Source organism: Cylas formicarius, unplaced genomic scaffold (genome assembly GCF_029955315.1).
Source record: "Cylas formicarius isolate icCylForm1 unplaced genomic scaffold, icCylForm1.1 PGA_scaffold_4__25_contigs__length_36172078, whole genome shotgun sequence".
Classification (NCBI taxonomy): domain Eukaryota; kingdom Metazoa; phylum Arthropoda; class Insecta; order Coleoptera; family Brentidae; genus Cylas; species Cylas formicarius.
The window spans coordinates 28,271,714-28,289,970 of NW_026844334.1; the positions used below are offsets into that span (position 1 = coordinate 28,271,714).

The 18,257-nt window shown below is 32.5% G+C and overlaps 2 protein-coding genes across 8 annotated transcripts in view; one reads left to right on the forward strand and one right to left on the reverse strand.

Annotated features, from left to right (window-relative positions):
* LOC132700915 (cytochrome P450 4C1-like) overlaps window positions 1-4,662 on the forward strand; it is a 61,260-nt gene extending 56,598 nt beyond the window's left edge. For 6 of the 7 annotated variants that reach the window (XM_060668502.1, XM_060668505.1, XM_060668506.1 and 3 more), the window contains one exon: window positions 181-4,520. The gene's annotated coding sequence lies outside the window, so the exon portion shown is untranslated. The other variant, XM_060668507.1, reaches the window with a different exon arrangement.
* A 163-nt stretch (window positions 4,663-4,825) lies between these two features.
* On the reverse strand, window positions 4,826-18,088 carry LOC132700917 (THAP domain-containing protein 2-like). Its single transcript, XM_060668510.1, has 6 exons — window positions 17,933-18,088; window positions 17,614-17,820; window positions 17,492-17,539; window positions 13,992-14,129; window positions 5,855-5,893; window positions 4,826-5,115 (listed from the first exon to the last, which is right to left on the reverse strand). The coding sequence occupies exons 1-6, from the start codon at window positions 17,995-17,997 to the stop codon at window positions 4,875-4,877; spliced, it is 738 nt and encodes a 245-aa protein (XP_060524493.1). The 5' UTR covers window positions 17,998-18,088; the 3' UTR covers window positions 4,826-4,874.
* Window positions 18,089-18,257: the final 169 nt, after the last annotated feature.

Consider the following 18,257-nt stretch of genomic DNA (forward strand, 5'->3'; position numbering starts at 1 on the left):
AATTGCTGTTTTTTTCTTTGTTTTTTACAATTATATATCGGGTGATCGGTTATACAGGTTGCTTTTCACTGACCCCACACTCATGACATACGACGCCAACGCTTTATATTATAAAAAATTGATCGTGAAACATCCTTGTTTTTTTTTGTTACAAAAGTAATAGAAGTTTATTTGTTACAGGTTGCTAGCCACATGCCTCAGGAACGAAGAACTCTAAGGATTTTTTTTTTAAATGAACTGTTTTTTTTTAATTGGTTTTTTAAGGAACACATGTCTTTTAGTTTTTAATTTTGTTACCATAATGAATATTATTAACCACAGAATACATTTTAATAAAACTTAATGTTAATTTTTGAAATAATTATTAGCTAATTAACCCAAGAGTGACTATACATTATCAGATTTATTTTATATCTTAATAAAAAAAAAATACAGAATTTAAAAATTTGGGGTGTCGAAACACCCCACGATAGTACTTGCGTGACCCAAAATAGACGATAGTAACTGAGGGTTAAAAAAATGCAAAAGAAGCTAGAATTTTTTTTACAACATGGCTTGAGAAGTTAGGACACGTACACCTTGAGGCAACCAAAACCTTCTTGTGGACTATACTAGCACAGAAGTTGAAAGTGACATGGTCAAAAACTGGGAGACGTGCATAAACTCGAAAAGAAAGAAATTGCAACCTTCTTAAATAAAACGCTTCAGTGTGTGTTATTAAACCCCCAAAATTGAAGTGGTTATGGGCCCAGATTACAGAAGCGAAGGATTGTAAAATAAGAGCTGTAAACAGTTTGGAATTTCGTACTTTTAGCTATGACTGGAATACAGAGCAATACAGTGCCAATTTTAGAAGCAAACAATTTTAATAATTGGCAAGTCAGAATTGTAACTTTGCTTCGAAGGGAAAACTGCCAAGAGGCCATCCAAGGTAATAAACCAGCAGAAAGTGTTACTTCGAATGAAAAGGAGGAATGGAAGAAAAAGGATTATAAAGCACAGTCAATAATAGTTCAAAGTATGTCGGACAAACACTTGGATATTATTAAAGATTGCAAAAGTGCAAAGACGCAAATTGAGGCATTGAAAAATGTGTTTGTAAGGTCTAGCTCTTTTACAAGATTATCCTGTTGGAGAAAACTGTTACATCTAAAAACTACCGCGAATGAAAGACTTGAAGACATTTCCTAAAATTTGATACAATTATCAGGAGCATGGATCAGACCTAAGTGAGAGTGATAAAGTTTGCCATTTACTATTGTCACTGCCTGTACAATATGATACCCTTGTAACAGCTTTGGAGGTTATTGGACGAGGAAATAAAAATGAAATCAAAAGCTAATTGTAGCAATGAAGCTAGCGAAATAGGCTTCAATGTAAGTGGCAAGAAATGTTTTGCGTGCTTTAGTCCCCAACATTTTCAAGCATAGTATCCACGAAAAAAAGGGAACTTTCGAGGCAGGCAACATAGAGGATTCAGAGGTAACCCACGTGTTGATAGAAGAAAAGGAAGTGTACAAACGTCGGAAGATAGAAATCAGAAGGCCAACACAGCCGAAGAAGACGCAATTCTGTATGCAGCAAATTACGGAAATCACATTGAAGGTATGAATTTCGTATTGGACTCAGGAGCAAGCAATTATTTTGTACAAAAGGAATTGGAAGGAAAAATTCTAGTGTGCAGGAGCTACCAAATTATGTGTCAATACATATAGCCAATGAAGAAATTTTAAGGTCCAACAAGACGGGAGTGTTAAAAGCAGAGTGTCAAGGGGTCAAATTGTCAATTGAAGCACTCCTTGTTCCAGGTATGAGGCACAATTTGTTATCAGCCTCAAAGCTAACTACAATGGGGCACAAGATTGTAGTTCACAACTATAAATGGTAGAAATTTTGTGTTGAAGAGTGAAAACAAAAATGGACTATATCTGTTACCAATGAACAAGATAATAGAACTGTTGCCTCACCAGAGTGAGGCAACAGTGAGTAAAACAGTGAGTAAAAAAAGACAACACCATTTTGTGCGGTTATAACTGATAAAATTTCAAGATCATGGGATTTTTTAAATGTGATGTATTTTTCAACAGTAACGTAAAGCAAGATTTTTTATGATAAAAGATGGTGGAACTTTATAGTGCATCGTGATTCTCTATGGAAATTTAAAATCAAATTAAATATTATGAATGCTAAAATCTAAAATTTGATCAAAATTGATAACAAAGTATAGAGATACTGTTGCATTGAAACCAGGATTATATAAATATAATACGGTTACTTTACAGTTACAACCTGATGTGAAACCTGTCTCGTCAACCCTAGAAACTTGCCATATGCATATCGAAATCAACAAGAAATAGACCAATTGGAGAGAGAAGGCATCATAGAGAAAGTGGTGAACAGTCAGTGGGGTACCCGATTAGTGGCGATTCCGAAGAACCATGGAAGACTGAGGTTATGTGGAAATTTCAAAGCTACCATAAACAAGTACTTTCAAGAGGTGAGACACCCGATTCCAATCGTGCAAAGCTTTATCGAGGTGAGAGATTTAGTAAAATTGATTTGTCTCAAGAGTACACTCAGGCAGGGAGAAAGAAAAATGTCTATTTTTCCAAGACTCAATAAATTTTTTGGGAGTTGTTATTACTAAAGATGGTATCAGAAAGATAAAATTAAGGCAGTAGGAAGAGCTGGTAGACCAACGAATAAAGTCCAAGTTAGGAGTTTTGTGGGTTTAGTTAATTACTATTCCAAATTACTACAAAATTTAACAACTCTATATGACTTATTAAAGAGAAACTCTGTATTTAGATTGACTAGGGAGTGTGAAGATGCATTTAACGAGATCAAACGGAGAATAGCGGAGAATGAGAGCAAATATGGTGTTTCTGGTAGTCTCAGCCAGATCGAGAGGACGGTACGGAAAGACGAAATGCGTGTATATCAGGTACACTGATGCCAAGTAAGTCTAACTACATTACACTTCAAAATTTATTATTCAGTAAAAAAGTTTGAAAAATACTTGGTAGGAAAAAGATTAGTTCTGAAAAAAGACCAAAAGAGTCTTACAACAATTTTGGAGGAGTATAAAGACTTACTAGTGATGCATGCTAATAGAATGCAAAGATGACCTCTTTATTTGGCGGGTTTCTCATATAAAATACAGGGAAACAATAATAGTTTTGGTTAGTTTGGTTAGAGTTCTGTTAAAAGATAAATTAAAAGAATTCAAGGGCAAAGGAGAATACTTAAAGTTTGTTGATACAACTGCAGATTGGCCGATAGATTGGGATAGAGTGCCTGCAGAATCGAGACTGGATGTACATCTGAAGAAAATTATGATGAAAAAATGATCAGATCTCATACCAACGAGGAATTTTATGCTGGAATCATGTGAGAAATTAAGGTATGGATTATGACAGGATCTACATACATCGTATTTCGGAGTTAACAAAACTAAAAGTTGGGCGAGGTCTTATATATGTTGGCCTGGGATCAATAAGGCAAGCGAGATGATAATATCCAGGTGTGTATAGTGTTTGCAGGTACGCAAAATCCATCTAAAGCTCCATTAACCCTCCTAAAGAAATTTGGGAAAGAATTCTAATAGATCTTTTGAAATTGAACAAATTTTATTAAATTATGGTAGATGCTTGTAGTAAATATCCAATAGCATATCAGATGAATAAAATGGCTGCGCATATTCGATGTTCGGAATACCCAAAATGTGAGGCAGAAAACTCATTGAAAACGTTGAAAGCAAAATTAACAGCAGCATTATCACATCCTAAAAACAAGAAAATGGATCTCAGTTTTGATCGCCCGTTTTCTCTTTTCTATATAAATGCAGAATATCAAACAAGCTCCAACTATGACACTTTTTTTGGAAGACTGAATAATCGAACGTGGAAAAATGGACCCCAGCTTCAGTAATTAATCAAATAGGGAGAAGAACGTACCTGTAGGCTGAACGAAAATGGTAAAATATGAAATATACATGCGGATCAATGGATCTGTAGATTTGGGGACGAAACGAAACAAACAACAACAGGTGCTCGATAGTCCACAAGTACTTGGCAATCCACGGGCTCCATGGGCCACAACAAGGGCTTGGTAAATAGCAACGAAGGCTCAATAATCCATAACAGGTACGACCCAAAGGCGACAAAGGCCAAATAGGGAAAGTTACAGCACTTCAGAGAGACTGACAGTGCAGCAGCGTTCAGACCAAGCCACAAGACGATATGGCCAACCATGTTCAGAGATTTTGCGCGGTGGTCGAAAAATTGTAATTGTAAATATAACAACGTTTTATATATCTGATCAAAATATCAGAGTTTACATATTAGCTTTAATTACTCCTAAACCAACAAACTAAACCTTTTAATTGGAAAATTCCCTTGATAAGTACCAACGGTTACTAATTGTGGAACGCTGTCATAGTATGATCCCAAAAAAAAAATGATTACAGCAGAATTCATTTGTAGGCATGACCGATCTCTAACTACTAAAAACTATTTTTCTTCTAGTATTACACCATCTGCAGATCTAGCAAATATAAAGTGATTCAAGCACTAAGAATTTCAACAAGCTAAAGGATTATATGTTGATATAGGATTATATGTTGATATTTTTTATTAAACCTGAACTGGTGAAAAGCATTCCAGGATGTCATTAACGAAGAGGACAAAATGTGAGATTGTGAATATTTCATCAATAGGAGATGAGAGTTCGTCAGACAACGAAAAATATTATGATTCTCTATAATTTAATTTATGTACAATGTATTTTTCTTATCTTTAATAAAAATAATTCTTAATTACTACTTAACTATCGCTTCTTGCAACTTCGATCAGTATAGAATAGAATAAAATAGTTCAGACTAGGCGAAAATCACTTTCCTTCCTCGTTGTTGCTTTTAGTATTTTTCTTATTTTAGAATTATGGTTCAAACTTCTCAACAGTGAAGGAAACATTTGAATTCTCACTCCCCATCCTATATTCGAACGCTTCATATCCTTGACTGTGCGTCTTTGCACTAGCAACGTTCGGTTTCTAATGCGTTTCCTCACTGTTTTCATATAAAATGGTCCGTCCCCACAATCTGGCACTTTAACCCTAAAAATTGTGGTAAATATTACAGAAAATTGAATGCAAGTGTAACTAAAAAACCGATGTGCAAAACAAAACTAGTACAAGGTGGGTAAATAAGCAAATGAAAATAATTTTGAAGGTCATATTTATGCCTCAAGGGGGCGTTACAGATATGGTCTGGTAGAAGAATGCATTCCTAAATAATGTTCTATTATAAGTTGATAAGACCCTGTAATTGTCTTTTAATCGTAGTATCATCAAATATGGGCGTAGGGGACTGATTGAAACGTCTATAACATAAGTTTAACTCAACATATTTGAGCAAGGCCTTTAAAAGAATAAACCTTGCTTATTCAGAAAAAAACATATTTGTGATAAACGGTTTTCACTGCTCTCACTAGAGGGTGCCAATTCAAACATTCATATTTTTTTAGTGTTTCTCCGAAATTTCAAATTTCAATTATTTCAACAGTAACAGAAAGAAGGCCGAGTTTGCAAGAAAAAACCTTCACAAACAAGGTTGATAAGGAAAAGTGCAAAATCTTAATTTTATCCTGCTAATATTATAGGCATTTCAATCAGCCAGACATCTCTCTTTCCCTTCACGCTTATTTAATGCCCGAAAATTAAAAGTTATGGATCATTTAAATGCATAATTTGGCAAGGCTTACAGTGATCCTATTCCTTTTCGGAGATGCACCCGCTTATTTTACTTTTCACTACTGTTTCATAAGAAATGAATATTGATCATTTAATCTCTCACCTTTTCATGAACTGCAGTCGATCAGGTTGAACACATATCCTGGAAAATAATTTACTGCTGTATTAATACTTATTTGATAACACATGACATAACATACAGGACAAATTTGGTTTTATTCTTCATGATAACGTTACCGGTTATAATAATACATTTTAAAAACAAAACAAACATGTTAAAAATCTTTAAAAATTTTATATACTACATATAATTTACATTGGTTTTAAGGAAAACAATCACGTTGTTTTCATTTATTTTATTAATTATTTACATTAATTTACTTAATGTAGTTTGATATGTTGTAATTAATAACTACTGTCTACTCTTTTCTTCTGCTTATGCTTTCCTTTTTACTCAGTAGTTTGTTAACAATATCATAAATTTCATAGCACATAGCACTGATTTAAAACCAAGCTATAACCGGCACAACATAGCAGTAAGATTATCGTGCGTTCAACTTATCTTGATTATATTTTGATTGGTTGTACCTTTTTTGTTTTTAAGTTAAAAAAGAAAATATATATATAGAAAATAAATATAATAAATAAACATCTTGTTTATTCAATATAACGCCTTAATTCCATTGTTTTTTTCTTTCGGGAAATAGGCAATAAAAGGGTTATTCTCATATTTCCATCAATAAAAATTAATTAAATTCTTTTACGATTCTAAATACAGCTGTGTATGGTCACCATTTTCTTGCGGCCACATTATTAGCGTTGATATATTTAAAGTTAGATCTTCTATACAGGGTGGTCCGAACTATAATGGAGAAACTTCAACAGCATACCCAGCTGATAAAAATAGGTAAGAAAAATCATATCAACTATGTCCAAAAGTGCTTCGTTTTGGAGAAAACTTTTCTAGATTTTGATTTCAAACTAAGTAGGTACTACTGCCACCAACAAACATGTTTATAGCATAAATAATAAATTATAATTATGTTTCTACATTATTATGGTGATGGTTAAATAAAAATATTGTCAAGACTTTAATAAACGATAGCAAAATAGACATGTCTAATCGTTTTCACAAAACTTCTGGATTCCTCCTGCTTATATATTAATCGAGGGGGGCGGAGCATAAACACCGTCTTGGATGACTGATTCCCATATTGGTGACAGGTCGCGGTTAAGATTGTTAGGTTGCTTATAGATTTCTATAGACTCTCGGATTTTTCGTTGGTAGAAGAATTGATTACATGCAAGCATTTTAGTTTTGTAAAATAAAATTATATGTCCGGTTTCGTGATTGTGTTCGGCAACCTAGTTGAGGTTTTTCGTCCGGTCTCTCCAATGTATTCTTTCCTGGCATCTCAAATGGAATTTTGTCTTTGACGGGTCGAATATGTTGAAAGATTTTTGGACAAGTGGTACATCTGGTTTTGAAGTTATATTTCTTTAGAACTTTCGATATGTGGTCGGTGATATTTTGAATGTAAGGAAGGATAACAGTGGCAAGTGTGGGATTGTTGTCGGCCTCATTGTTATTTGCTGGTTGTGGTGAAGTGTATTTTGTGTGGTAACGCTTAATATCTTTAATGTGGAAATTATTAGCGAGAAGAGCAGGGATAAGGTGTTTTAATTCTGGGTTCAGTGGCTCGGGCTGAGATAGTTTTATGATTCTGTAAACAAGAGGTGATAACCGATTATTTTTGGGCCGGTTGGTGATGTGACAATGCATTAAGGTCTGTGCGCGTAGGTTTTCTATAAACACAATAAACCAATGTTAGGTCTGATTTTCTATTGATAACAATATCTAAAAATGGGAGGCTATTATTAGTTTCTAATTCAAAGGTAAAATATATGTACATTCAAATGTCGGAGAAAATCTACTACGGATTCTTGACCATGAAGCCAAATAACAAAAGTATTATCGACGTAACGTTTCCATGAAGAGAGCTTTCTTGTCAAATATATTCGCGATGAGTGGTGATAGTGGACAACCCATAGCTGTTCCCGATGTTTGTTTAAAAATTTGTCCATTATAAGAAAAGAATGTTCCAGAAAAGCAGTTTTGGTTCAAGATTCTCGGATTTTAATATATCTGAAATGATGTTGAGAGTTTCTCGAATAGGGACTTTAGTAAAGAGGGATTCTACGTCTAAGCTAAAGCAGAATATTTTGTGTATCTAATATAATGCTTTTCAATTTTTCAATGAAGTGAAAGGAATTAAGTATGAACCTATCAGTTTTCCCTGGAAAGGGTTTTAATAAAGAAGCTAGATCCGAGACGGTGTTTATTCCCCTCATTTAGCTCAGCCCTCCTGAAACAATAGATAAGCAGGTACAGAGTAAAATGCGAGCCAGTTTCAGTTAAACTCTGAAGAATCCAACAGGATGATTGGCGAAACGTTAGAAAGTTTGATTCAGGAAGAATCGAGAAGTTTTGTGACAAGTATTACAGTACCCTGTGGAAGTTTCTTTAACAAATTATGTTCTATTCGGTTTCTTCGATTTTAACAACAGTTACGAAACAAGACCGTAGTCAACATTGCCAATTGGTTATTGTACGTAAGTTGTCTTAGTCGTGTTTAAAAAGAAGAACATTTATGAGAAACTTAATTTATCTGTGCAAGGGGTAAACAGGCACAAATGCTGAGTTCGTTAATAATACTGCTTACTGCAGGTTAATTAATTACTAAATTTAAATGTTCAGTTTGATATACACAATGACTATTAAAATTATACCCTTCAAATAGGCCTGGAAATGAAGAGCAATTTGGTGTCTTGTGCATGATTGTATTTCAGCTATTAAATTTCTGGTGGCCATTTTATTTAGACCAAAATAAGTTAATAAATATCTCGTTGGGAATTTTAAAAGGATTGCTATGATACCTTACCATATTACCAATATTCCAATCTTCTCTACCGAAAGATCTAAAAATTGTTTAAATATTTGTTAATAGGGGAATAATGTCGAAATAGATCTAAATAGATCCCTTTTCTGATTTTTCACATTTTTTAGGGCAACTGAAAAGTTTACATAAAAATTTGCAGAATGTCTTAAAAGTTACAAAATAGCTATTAATTCACCACACGAAAAAAATTACTCCCAAAAATTTCAAAACTGTCAAGTGCAAAGATGTGATTGGTAAATTAGCTAATAACCAATCAGTTTAGCAATGCATTGTTAACTGAGTTTTAAAAAAAATCGATTTAATTCGCAATATTGCAAAAGCCTGTATCTCCGAAGTGATGCACTTTAGGGCTTAGGCTTATAAGAACTTTTTCACTTATTCTCAACGGCCATATACGCTGGTAAAGTCTCTCCGTTATGATTCGGACCACCCTGTATACTGTGCTCTTATGTGTTCTAAGACATGGAAACAATGATTTCCAGCTAATTTTTGAACTACAAATATAAGACCCAAAAAACACCACAGCAAACTATAACAAGCTAGTACTAGAGTACTTGAATCCGTCCATAATATATATATATATATATATATATATATATATATATATATATATATATATATATATATATATATATATATATATATATATATATATATATATATATATATATATATATATTACGTACATTAACCATTTGCTATTTTCCGAGCGTCCGTCTACAACCGGGCGTCCATATATGAACGGCCGGATGCAGAGCTATAGAAACGGTATATACAAGATCTAAGTAGTCTAAATTAAAATTTTCAGAAAGACGCTACGATCATAGTAAACTGAATTTTCTTGTATATTGTCAGTTCAACTGTATACCCGGTAGAGGAGCGAGACCCAGTCTCTGTATATTTTACAAGATATATTCTACTTTCAGCTCGTCGATTTCCAGACGTCCTTTGCGCCTTTGTTGCGTGGCAACACTGTCACTATTAACTTTTGCAGACTGGCGCGAAATTGTGAGGTAACGGATCTGCATCGCCTAGTTGTTTTGTTTTTCATTATGAATGAAATCGATTGGCGCTCCATAGTTTGAGCATGTAGAGACGGTGGAAATAGAGAATTTTATTTTTTTTACCACAAATTAGGAATTAGGCTAAGTTAGAATTAACGTAAACGCAACATAAATACACAAGACTTTTTTTCTATTAAAAAATTAAATAATTAATAAAAATTTATTTTCGAAATGTGTGGTAAAGAATTCAAAATTTACAAAAATCATATTTACATCCTGTTGCCAATGTGTGTGTGACACACATCGCGAAACTCTTTTGTTTCGCTTGCTCTCCTCGTTCTGAGAAAATCCGCTCATTGCATAAAGTTATTCTTTTTTCAACTACTTGTCCGCCCGTTGCAATTTTTTTTTACCTTAATTCAATGAACGCAATAACAACACCCAAGGCTCCAGGTGGGAATCAAACCTACAACCTGCTGCAAGTCAAGTTGGCAGGTCTAACGACTTACCAACCGAGCTATCCTCGATCACTTAAAAAAATTATTGTTTTTTTATTTAATTGCACGAATTGCTATTTTTCGATTATTTAATTATTATTGCATTATATAAATCTTCAGCTCCATTAAGCAATATTATTAAAATAATGTTTTAATTAAACAAAGTGGCACCAACAAGTTTTGGTTTTTTATATGCGAATATTATGCAATAACTTCTGAATCTTTTTTAATTTTTGGGTACATTTTTAGAATTATTACGTTCTTCCGATAATTTCTGCTAAATACTATTTAGAGCGATGTTCGAAATATTAAAAATTTCGAATATAAATATTTATATTATAGAAATATTCAATATAAATGGTTGTCTAATGCAATTGGAAAAGAAGTTGTTGGAATTTGCAAATTAAAATATCATTTGCTAAATACTTATCTAAATAATTAGGTAATAAAGTATTTTGATTTTATCGTCTAATAATATTATCTTAACATATAAAAACTATTTTAAACTATTTTATTGAACGATTTAAGTTCTTGACTTTTGCTTTTAATCAAATCAAAATAAATTTGAAAAGTAACGTTTCTATATTTTAGTAACAATTACCATTTTCAAATGAACTTTGATAAAAGTTATTCGATAAAAGTGTTCTTTTTAATAGTTATTTTTCTTCATTGTCCCCTAAGATATAAATAAAAATAAAGTTGAACAAGGAATGAGAGGGATAAAAAGTAAAGTACGGAATATTCAATAATGTGTCATCACTGCCACCGAACAATATTTGGCTATATTACTTTTTTAACAATCTTTTTCTAAATATACTCTCAAAGTGCATATTTAGTTTATAGACCTCTGAACTAAAGTATCTTTTTAAGTGATTTTCGACATATTCTCTATAAACTTTTGCCTCGAGATAAAAAGTGTCACTTTAGTTCCTTGGATACCATCTAAATCTTTTTCCCAAATTTATTTTTTAAAAATCTCCCTTTCAAATTCCTGCTCTAAAATTCCTATTATTCAGTGTGGCTTAAAGACGTTAGACAAATAAAGTCATAAGCAGTTGCCGAAAACAATAATGAAACCGAAATCTCACTCGATCAAATTAAAAATTTATCAATGTAATCAATTCTTCTACCAGGGAAATATTCGAAAATCCATAGAAATCTCTAAACAACCAAATAATCTTAACCGCGTCTCTGTCTTTCACCAATATGGAAATCCGAGACAATGTTCATGTCCCTTCTTTAGCTCCGCCTCTCTGAAATAGTAAATAAGTGGATTCAGAATAGAATGTGCGCAAGCTTCACTTAAGTTCTGAAGAAGCCGTCAGGATGATTGGGGAGACGTCAGCAAAAGTTGACAAACGATGTAGAAGGGATCTAGAAGATTTATAAATAGCCTTCTGAAGAAAATATTAATTTTGTTGAGTAAAGAATGCCGCTCTCATCGCAGTTGTCTGTGTTCTTTATAATTTGATAAAAACCTCTAATTATTCCTCCTAAATATTCCAAATAACTAGCATCGGCCCATTTTAGACCAACATTAAACACACAAAACACAGTAATATGATGCCTCGGTTGACCTCGTAAAAGAAAATAATTGAAAATGACATTAATTTCGGAATTAACAGTTTTTCTTTATTGATCTGCAAATAAGCCAACCGTCGAGAACTTAGAAAACATTTTAAAAAAATAGTATTTAAATATTAGTATTTATTTTTTACACTGTTTTCCTCCTGCGTCGGTTTTTGCTGGGTCGAAATTGCTGACATTTCGCCAATCATCCTGTTGGCTTCTTCAGAGCTTGACTGGCTCGAATTTTACTCTGTACTTGCTTACATATTGTTTGAGGGGGGCGGAGCTAAATGAGGGACAGAAACACCATCTCGGATGACCGATTCCCATGCTGGTGACAGGTAAAACCAGAGTCGCAGTTAAGATTTCTACAGAATCTCGGATTTTTCGTTGGTAGGAGAATTGATTACATGGAAGAATTTTAGTTTTATCGAATAAAATTTTATGTGCGGTTTCGTGATTGTGTTCGGCAACAGCTGATGAGTTTATTTGTCTTATTTGTAAGGCTCTTTCTTGTTCTTTGAGCCTAGTTGATATTTTTCGCCCGATTTCTCCAATGTCTTCTTTGCCGCATATGCATGGAATGCTGTAAACTCCTGGCATCTCAAATTTAATTTTATCTTTGACGGACCAAAGATGTCGAGAGATTTTGGACAAGTGGTAAATCTGGTTTTGACGTTATACTTCTTTAGAACTTTTGATATGTGGTCTGTGATATTTTGAATGTAGGTGGCAAGTGTAGGATTGCTTTCGGCCTGATTGCTATTGGAAGGTTGTGGTAAAGTGTATTTTTTGATCGACCGCTTAATATCTTTAATGTGGAACTTATCAGAGAGAAGAGCAGAGAAAGAGGTTGAATTAATATTTTAATCTGGGTTCAGTGACTCGGGCTGAGATAGTTTTACGGCTCTGTAAGCAAGAGAGATGTTGAGAGTTTCAGGAATAGTAACTTTGGTAAAGAGGGATTCTTCGTCGAAAATAACTAGAATATCTTGTGTATCTAATGTAATTAATTGAACACCAATATGGGAATCACTCATCCGAGGCGGTGTTTATGCCCGTCATTTAGCTCCGACCATTCAAACAATATGTAAGCGGGTACAGAGTAAAATACGACCCAGTTTCAGTCAAGCTCTGAACAAGCCAACAGGATGATTGGCGAAACGTCAGCAAGTTCGATTCAGCAAAAACCGACGCAGGAGGAATCCAGAAGTTTTGTAAAAAGTTTTACAGTAGCCTGTGGAAGTTTCTTTGAGAAATTAATAATAGTATTTATTTTCAACTATTAAGTTGTAAAAAAAGTGGTATAGATTTCCATTTAAAAAATATTGGTTATTGGGGCACCCCTGAAATTAACACTTTTTATGTAAGTTTAGGTCCAACCAGCACCTGATTAACGTAGTTACAAGTGCAATATATCTGGAAAACATATTGCCTTACAATCAATCAAAGAATTAGTTTCCGAAATCGGGCGACGCATTAAAGAAAATATCTACACAAAGAAACTAAGTTTAGCAAAGATTTTTAAAAATTAAAAAATCTACCAAAAACAAATATAATAAAATAAAAAAATAAAACAGTTCGCAACAAAGTATTATTCAAAATATAGCGAAAATATGAATCGCCTTATACCCGCTCGACTGTGCACCGTTATGTCAAAAACGAGAAGCGTGTTCTGAAGACGATAGCTATTTATATGTAGTTTAATACACAATCAATCGGGCAACGTTGCTCGGACGCTCAGAAATCTGCGCAATAAATGAAAAATATACATAAGGACGCTAGGATGCTGGAATGTAAAAGTTTTCCCGTGTATATTGGACGCTAGCAAGTTACCTCTATGACGCCGACATATTAGTATCTTAAAACTTATTCATAGATGTTAAGTTGGCGAAATGTCATTTTAATAATAACAAAAACTGTGTCAATACTGTATCATGCTTAGCAATATGTCAAATGGAAAGATAACTTTAATTGTCAGTCCCAGTACTCCTCAAAATTATATGTAAATATATTGTTGCAAACATCTCGAAAAGAAGTGAGATCAACATATCAAATAATTTACCGAAAAACGTGATTGCTAACCTTTCATGTAGTATTCTTTATTTATGTCGATATCTGAAGAACCAAAAAAAGTTACAGAAAATCAAAAAGGTTTTTTAAAAAATATATAACGCACATGCCTATTAACTCACATTAAAAAAACTCACCTGTTATGTGATATTTCTTCTGTAATTGCATCATTACTGTCAGAAAGGTTCACACATTCCCTCTGTGCGATTTCTTCAAGAGCATCTATTTCATGGACCATGTAAGTACCTGATGATGATGGTAATTTTTTGGGTGTTCTAAAATTGAAAAAAATCGTTGGAAATGATGAATATTCATTTCTTCCTTATTGGTTACCCTGTTTGACCAGAAAATTCACGAGAAATTAGAGAAGCTTTTGATACGAAAAACACTTCTATGAGATTGCCCCAGTTTAGATCTTGAACTTTTGCTATTGTGCACAGGGAAACATTTTCCACATTTTCATTGTTACACTTACTAGTACAACTGGAAAGCAGTAAAATGTATTATTGATATAACTATTTTCTTTTTATTAAAACAGTTTCTTTTAAAGGTTGAACAGAATTTATGATTTAGTTTATGTTGGTAGATTCGTCCATATATTCCTGTTTCCCATTCAAACTGTAAAACTTAGCCTTAGCTTATTTCATAGTATTGTACCCTTGGCGATTGTCAAGAGTATCGAACCGGCAGGCTGAACCGGCTTGTACCTAATTCTCTTATTCTTTATTGAACTCGGCAAATGCTAGATCTTATCCCTGTCGTGTCTGTTAAATGAAATATAATGGTAATTCGTGTTCCGCCATTTCACTTTTAAATCCCATTGATTCGGTATGGGCGCAAGAAAAAGGGGTTGTAACAAGGCATTATACTACTTCTAAAACGAAGGAATAGGGAGGAGGCAATAAAGATAGAGGATTGTGAAAATGAAGTAAGTGCTCCTCAAACATATGATTAAAAAGGAAGAAAGAATATCGGAAGCCGATAACATGCTAAAAAACTCTGTGAAGATCCTTATTATTTCTCTGGACTCCAATGACTACTCGGAACAAGATGACTAAAATTTACAAATGAATTTTTTTTTTAAATAATAATTGTTACAATTTGTGTAATTCAATATCATTTTTACTTCTATATAATTTTTTATATACTTGATCTTAGAATAATTAATGTGAGCAATTATCTGCCATCTCTATAATTACAATCATCTATAATTAATTTAGCCACTTAAAGTACTTTTTAGTTCAGTTTGATTTTTGGATAATCTTTCCAACATTGGAAACTTTTTATAACTGGTATCGTAGTCTTTTGGTGCATTTTACCATAATTGCCCTTACATAAGTTAAATACTTCATAAATATTGGAGAAATTAAATCCAGATTGCATTTTCACAAAATTCAAATTAATTTTATGGACCCTTAAAAATGCTATATATCTAAATATCTAGGGAATATAGTTTCAACACTTTTGGGACAACCTGTAGAATATGAGAGAAATTTAAAAAAGTTACCATAATAGAAGTTGACATATCCCGAAAATATAACTTGTTTAACGACCTGTGAGTATTGCAAAATTAAACCAGGAAAATTGAAAACTATTACAAAACATGCCAACAACTAATTTGTTCAAAGAAAACTGTATTTCAATATGTAACCCAAATTGGCACTAAGAGAATTGTATAGAAATTGGTTTTAGATAATACACAAATTAATATAATCAGTATAAATTGGATTTTATTGAGATCTGTCGCCTTTAGTATAGGGATCATGGATTTTCCTTATGCACTTTTAGCTATTTAACACCAACAAACACTAAAAGATTATTGTATCGATATAGAAAAAAATAAAAACAAAATTCTAAAAACATTTTGCACGAAAAGTTATTTATGTCTGCCATAAAAAAATTGCTAGGTAAAAATACATGCATTCATAGCAATTTTTATCTGTTAAAAGTACAGGTACAAAAGTACATGTGGAAATTGTATTATGTCTACTGGACTTTATATGCTTACTTGTGAAAGGGCAGATTTGTACCACAAACACTTCTTCTTGCAAACATCCTACACTGCAATGCAACAATGTAGTTTTGGTTTCGAGAAATATGGACTTAACTTAACCTCGGGTCTTGCCTCAGGTTTCCCAAAACAATATCATAGTAACAGAAATGTATTTTTCAGTGATATATAGATTAATTTTATTTTGATTTGATAGCTTAGAGACAAATATATCGGAAAAAGTTATTTGAAAAAGTGGTTCCAAATATTATTCTGACCCCACATACCAAATTTCATGAGAATGGCATTTTCAGTTTTTTCATTATTTCGGTCAATACCAACACAAAATTATTACAAGTTCATCTTTTTACTTTAGTACGATTTTATGTTTGTCAATTAATAATAAAATTTAAAATAAAAATTGTGTTATTTAAATGTCGATTTCTTAATATGTACCTTAAAGAATTTTTCATAAATTTTATTTTTTCATTCAAATTTTTATTGTTACTTTGTACCCTGCATTTATTTACTTTTACACCTACAAACCAAAAACGTTACTTTTGAAATCAACTGTAAAATATGTCAAAAACGGGAGCTATAAGGTTTTATATCAAATATAATAACATTATAAAAATAGGGTGTTGAAAAATTTTTGAATTCAAACTTTTAATGCTAGTTTTTCAGTAAAAGAAAACTATATTTACACCTGCGAATTGAATTGTAAATTGCTTTGGTCTCCCATTTAAAAGAAATTTGTTACTTGTCCCTGAAAATACAAATATATATGTATAGCAAAATATTGTTTTAAAAATACAAGTAAATGGAGAGACCTTTTATCACTTTTTGACATTCTTTACAGAATCTGGCATAAGGTATGATTCGATAATAAATACGACATCCCGTACCACTTTTGTTTTACAATCAATTAAGATATTCTTGTAAAAAAACTTGGATCAATAGGGGCAATAGCCAAAAATAATAAAAAGACTTTGAAAAACGTACTGTAGGAAATAATTACTTAGACACTTGAAATTTTCAATGTCGCAAAAAGAATTATTGTCAAATAAACTTCTCTTTTAGGAATCATTAAATAGGAAAATGTGTAGGGTGGTTCCATTTAAAAAAATATATTTTTGTATAGTCACGTTTTTACGGAACACCACACATGATTAAAATCATTTAGAAATGTATTTAGATTTTATGCAACACTAAAACAATTTTTTGAAATTCCGGCAAAACACCATGTATACAGAGCTGAATAATTTCTACCAAAGTTTTGGAAATTTTAACCAACAGTTAAGGGTAAAAATGTAGAATTTAGTTACATTTTCTTTGTGTTGGAATTTCATAGAATTACTACACAATTATTGTAATGGGTGATTCATGTAGAGTGTCCTATTATATATTAGAAGTTTAGAAGAACTAAATTTTTTTTCTTCCAAATTTGGTATATGACCCTAGTACACTGTGACGTCTAGAGTTGTGAAGTCAACTCAAAGCAGAGAATGGAACACCATATTTATTAGTACATTTTCTGCACTTATTCAAAATTCTGTGCAATTTTTGTTAACATTTCCCTATTCCTAATCGAGGAGGTTGGAGCTCTTCAAGAACAAATTTCTAAATTTTGTGAAGTAATGTACCTACCGTTTTCTTGGAGGAGACTGTGGTGGAGAATAGGACAAAGATGAAGACCTAAAAAATAAATGAATGATTATAATAAGAACACTTATATTTCAAAGACAAATTAAGATAAGTATATTCTGTACCTTGATTTTTCTGATCTAAAAACTTCAGCATCAAATATTTGCGGAAAAACATCCCGTTTTAAAAATTTTACTCCATCGCATCGAAAATCGAAGTCTGAAGTTTTAAAGTGGTCACTACAAATTGCAGCTTTTTGTCTTAGGACTTTATTTTCTGCAAATCCTAGTAGCGCACACCACACTTTACGTCTTTCGACGTTTCTTGGAAACCTACAATACATTAGGTATACTATGCACAAATACCGCACGACATAAGAAAATAAAAAATAAATAAATAAATGCACACCCGCATTTGAATACAGCAGTGAGTTTGTTTACATACCCATGAAATGAGACGTTGGAATCTAAACCGCCAAGTTTATTACAAACTTCACATCGTTGCGTCATTTTCACTATAAGTCTTTAAAACATTGTCCTTTTCACTTTTAAAACCCACTATTATCACAAAAACAAGGCATACTTGGTATTACAACGTACCATGTAGGTTAAACCAAACAACAAACTACCTATCCGACGTTGTCATATTGTAAAAGAACTTTTCTTGCTACCATTTTGCTATTATGATGAAAAAATGTACTTGCAATTTTATTGATTATGCTTAATGAAATGGTAACACGACATTTTATTCTATCTATACTTTTATAAGC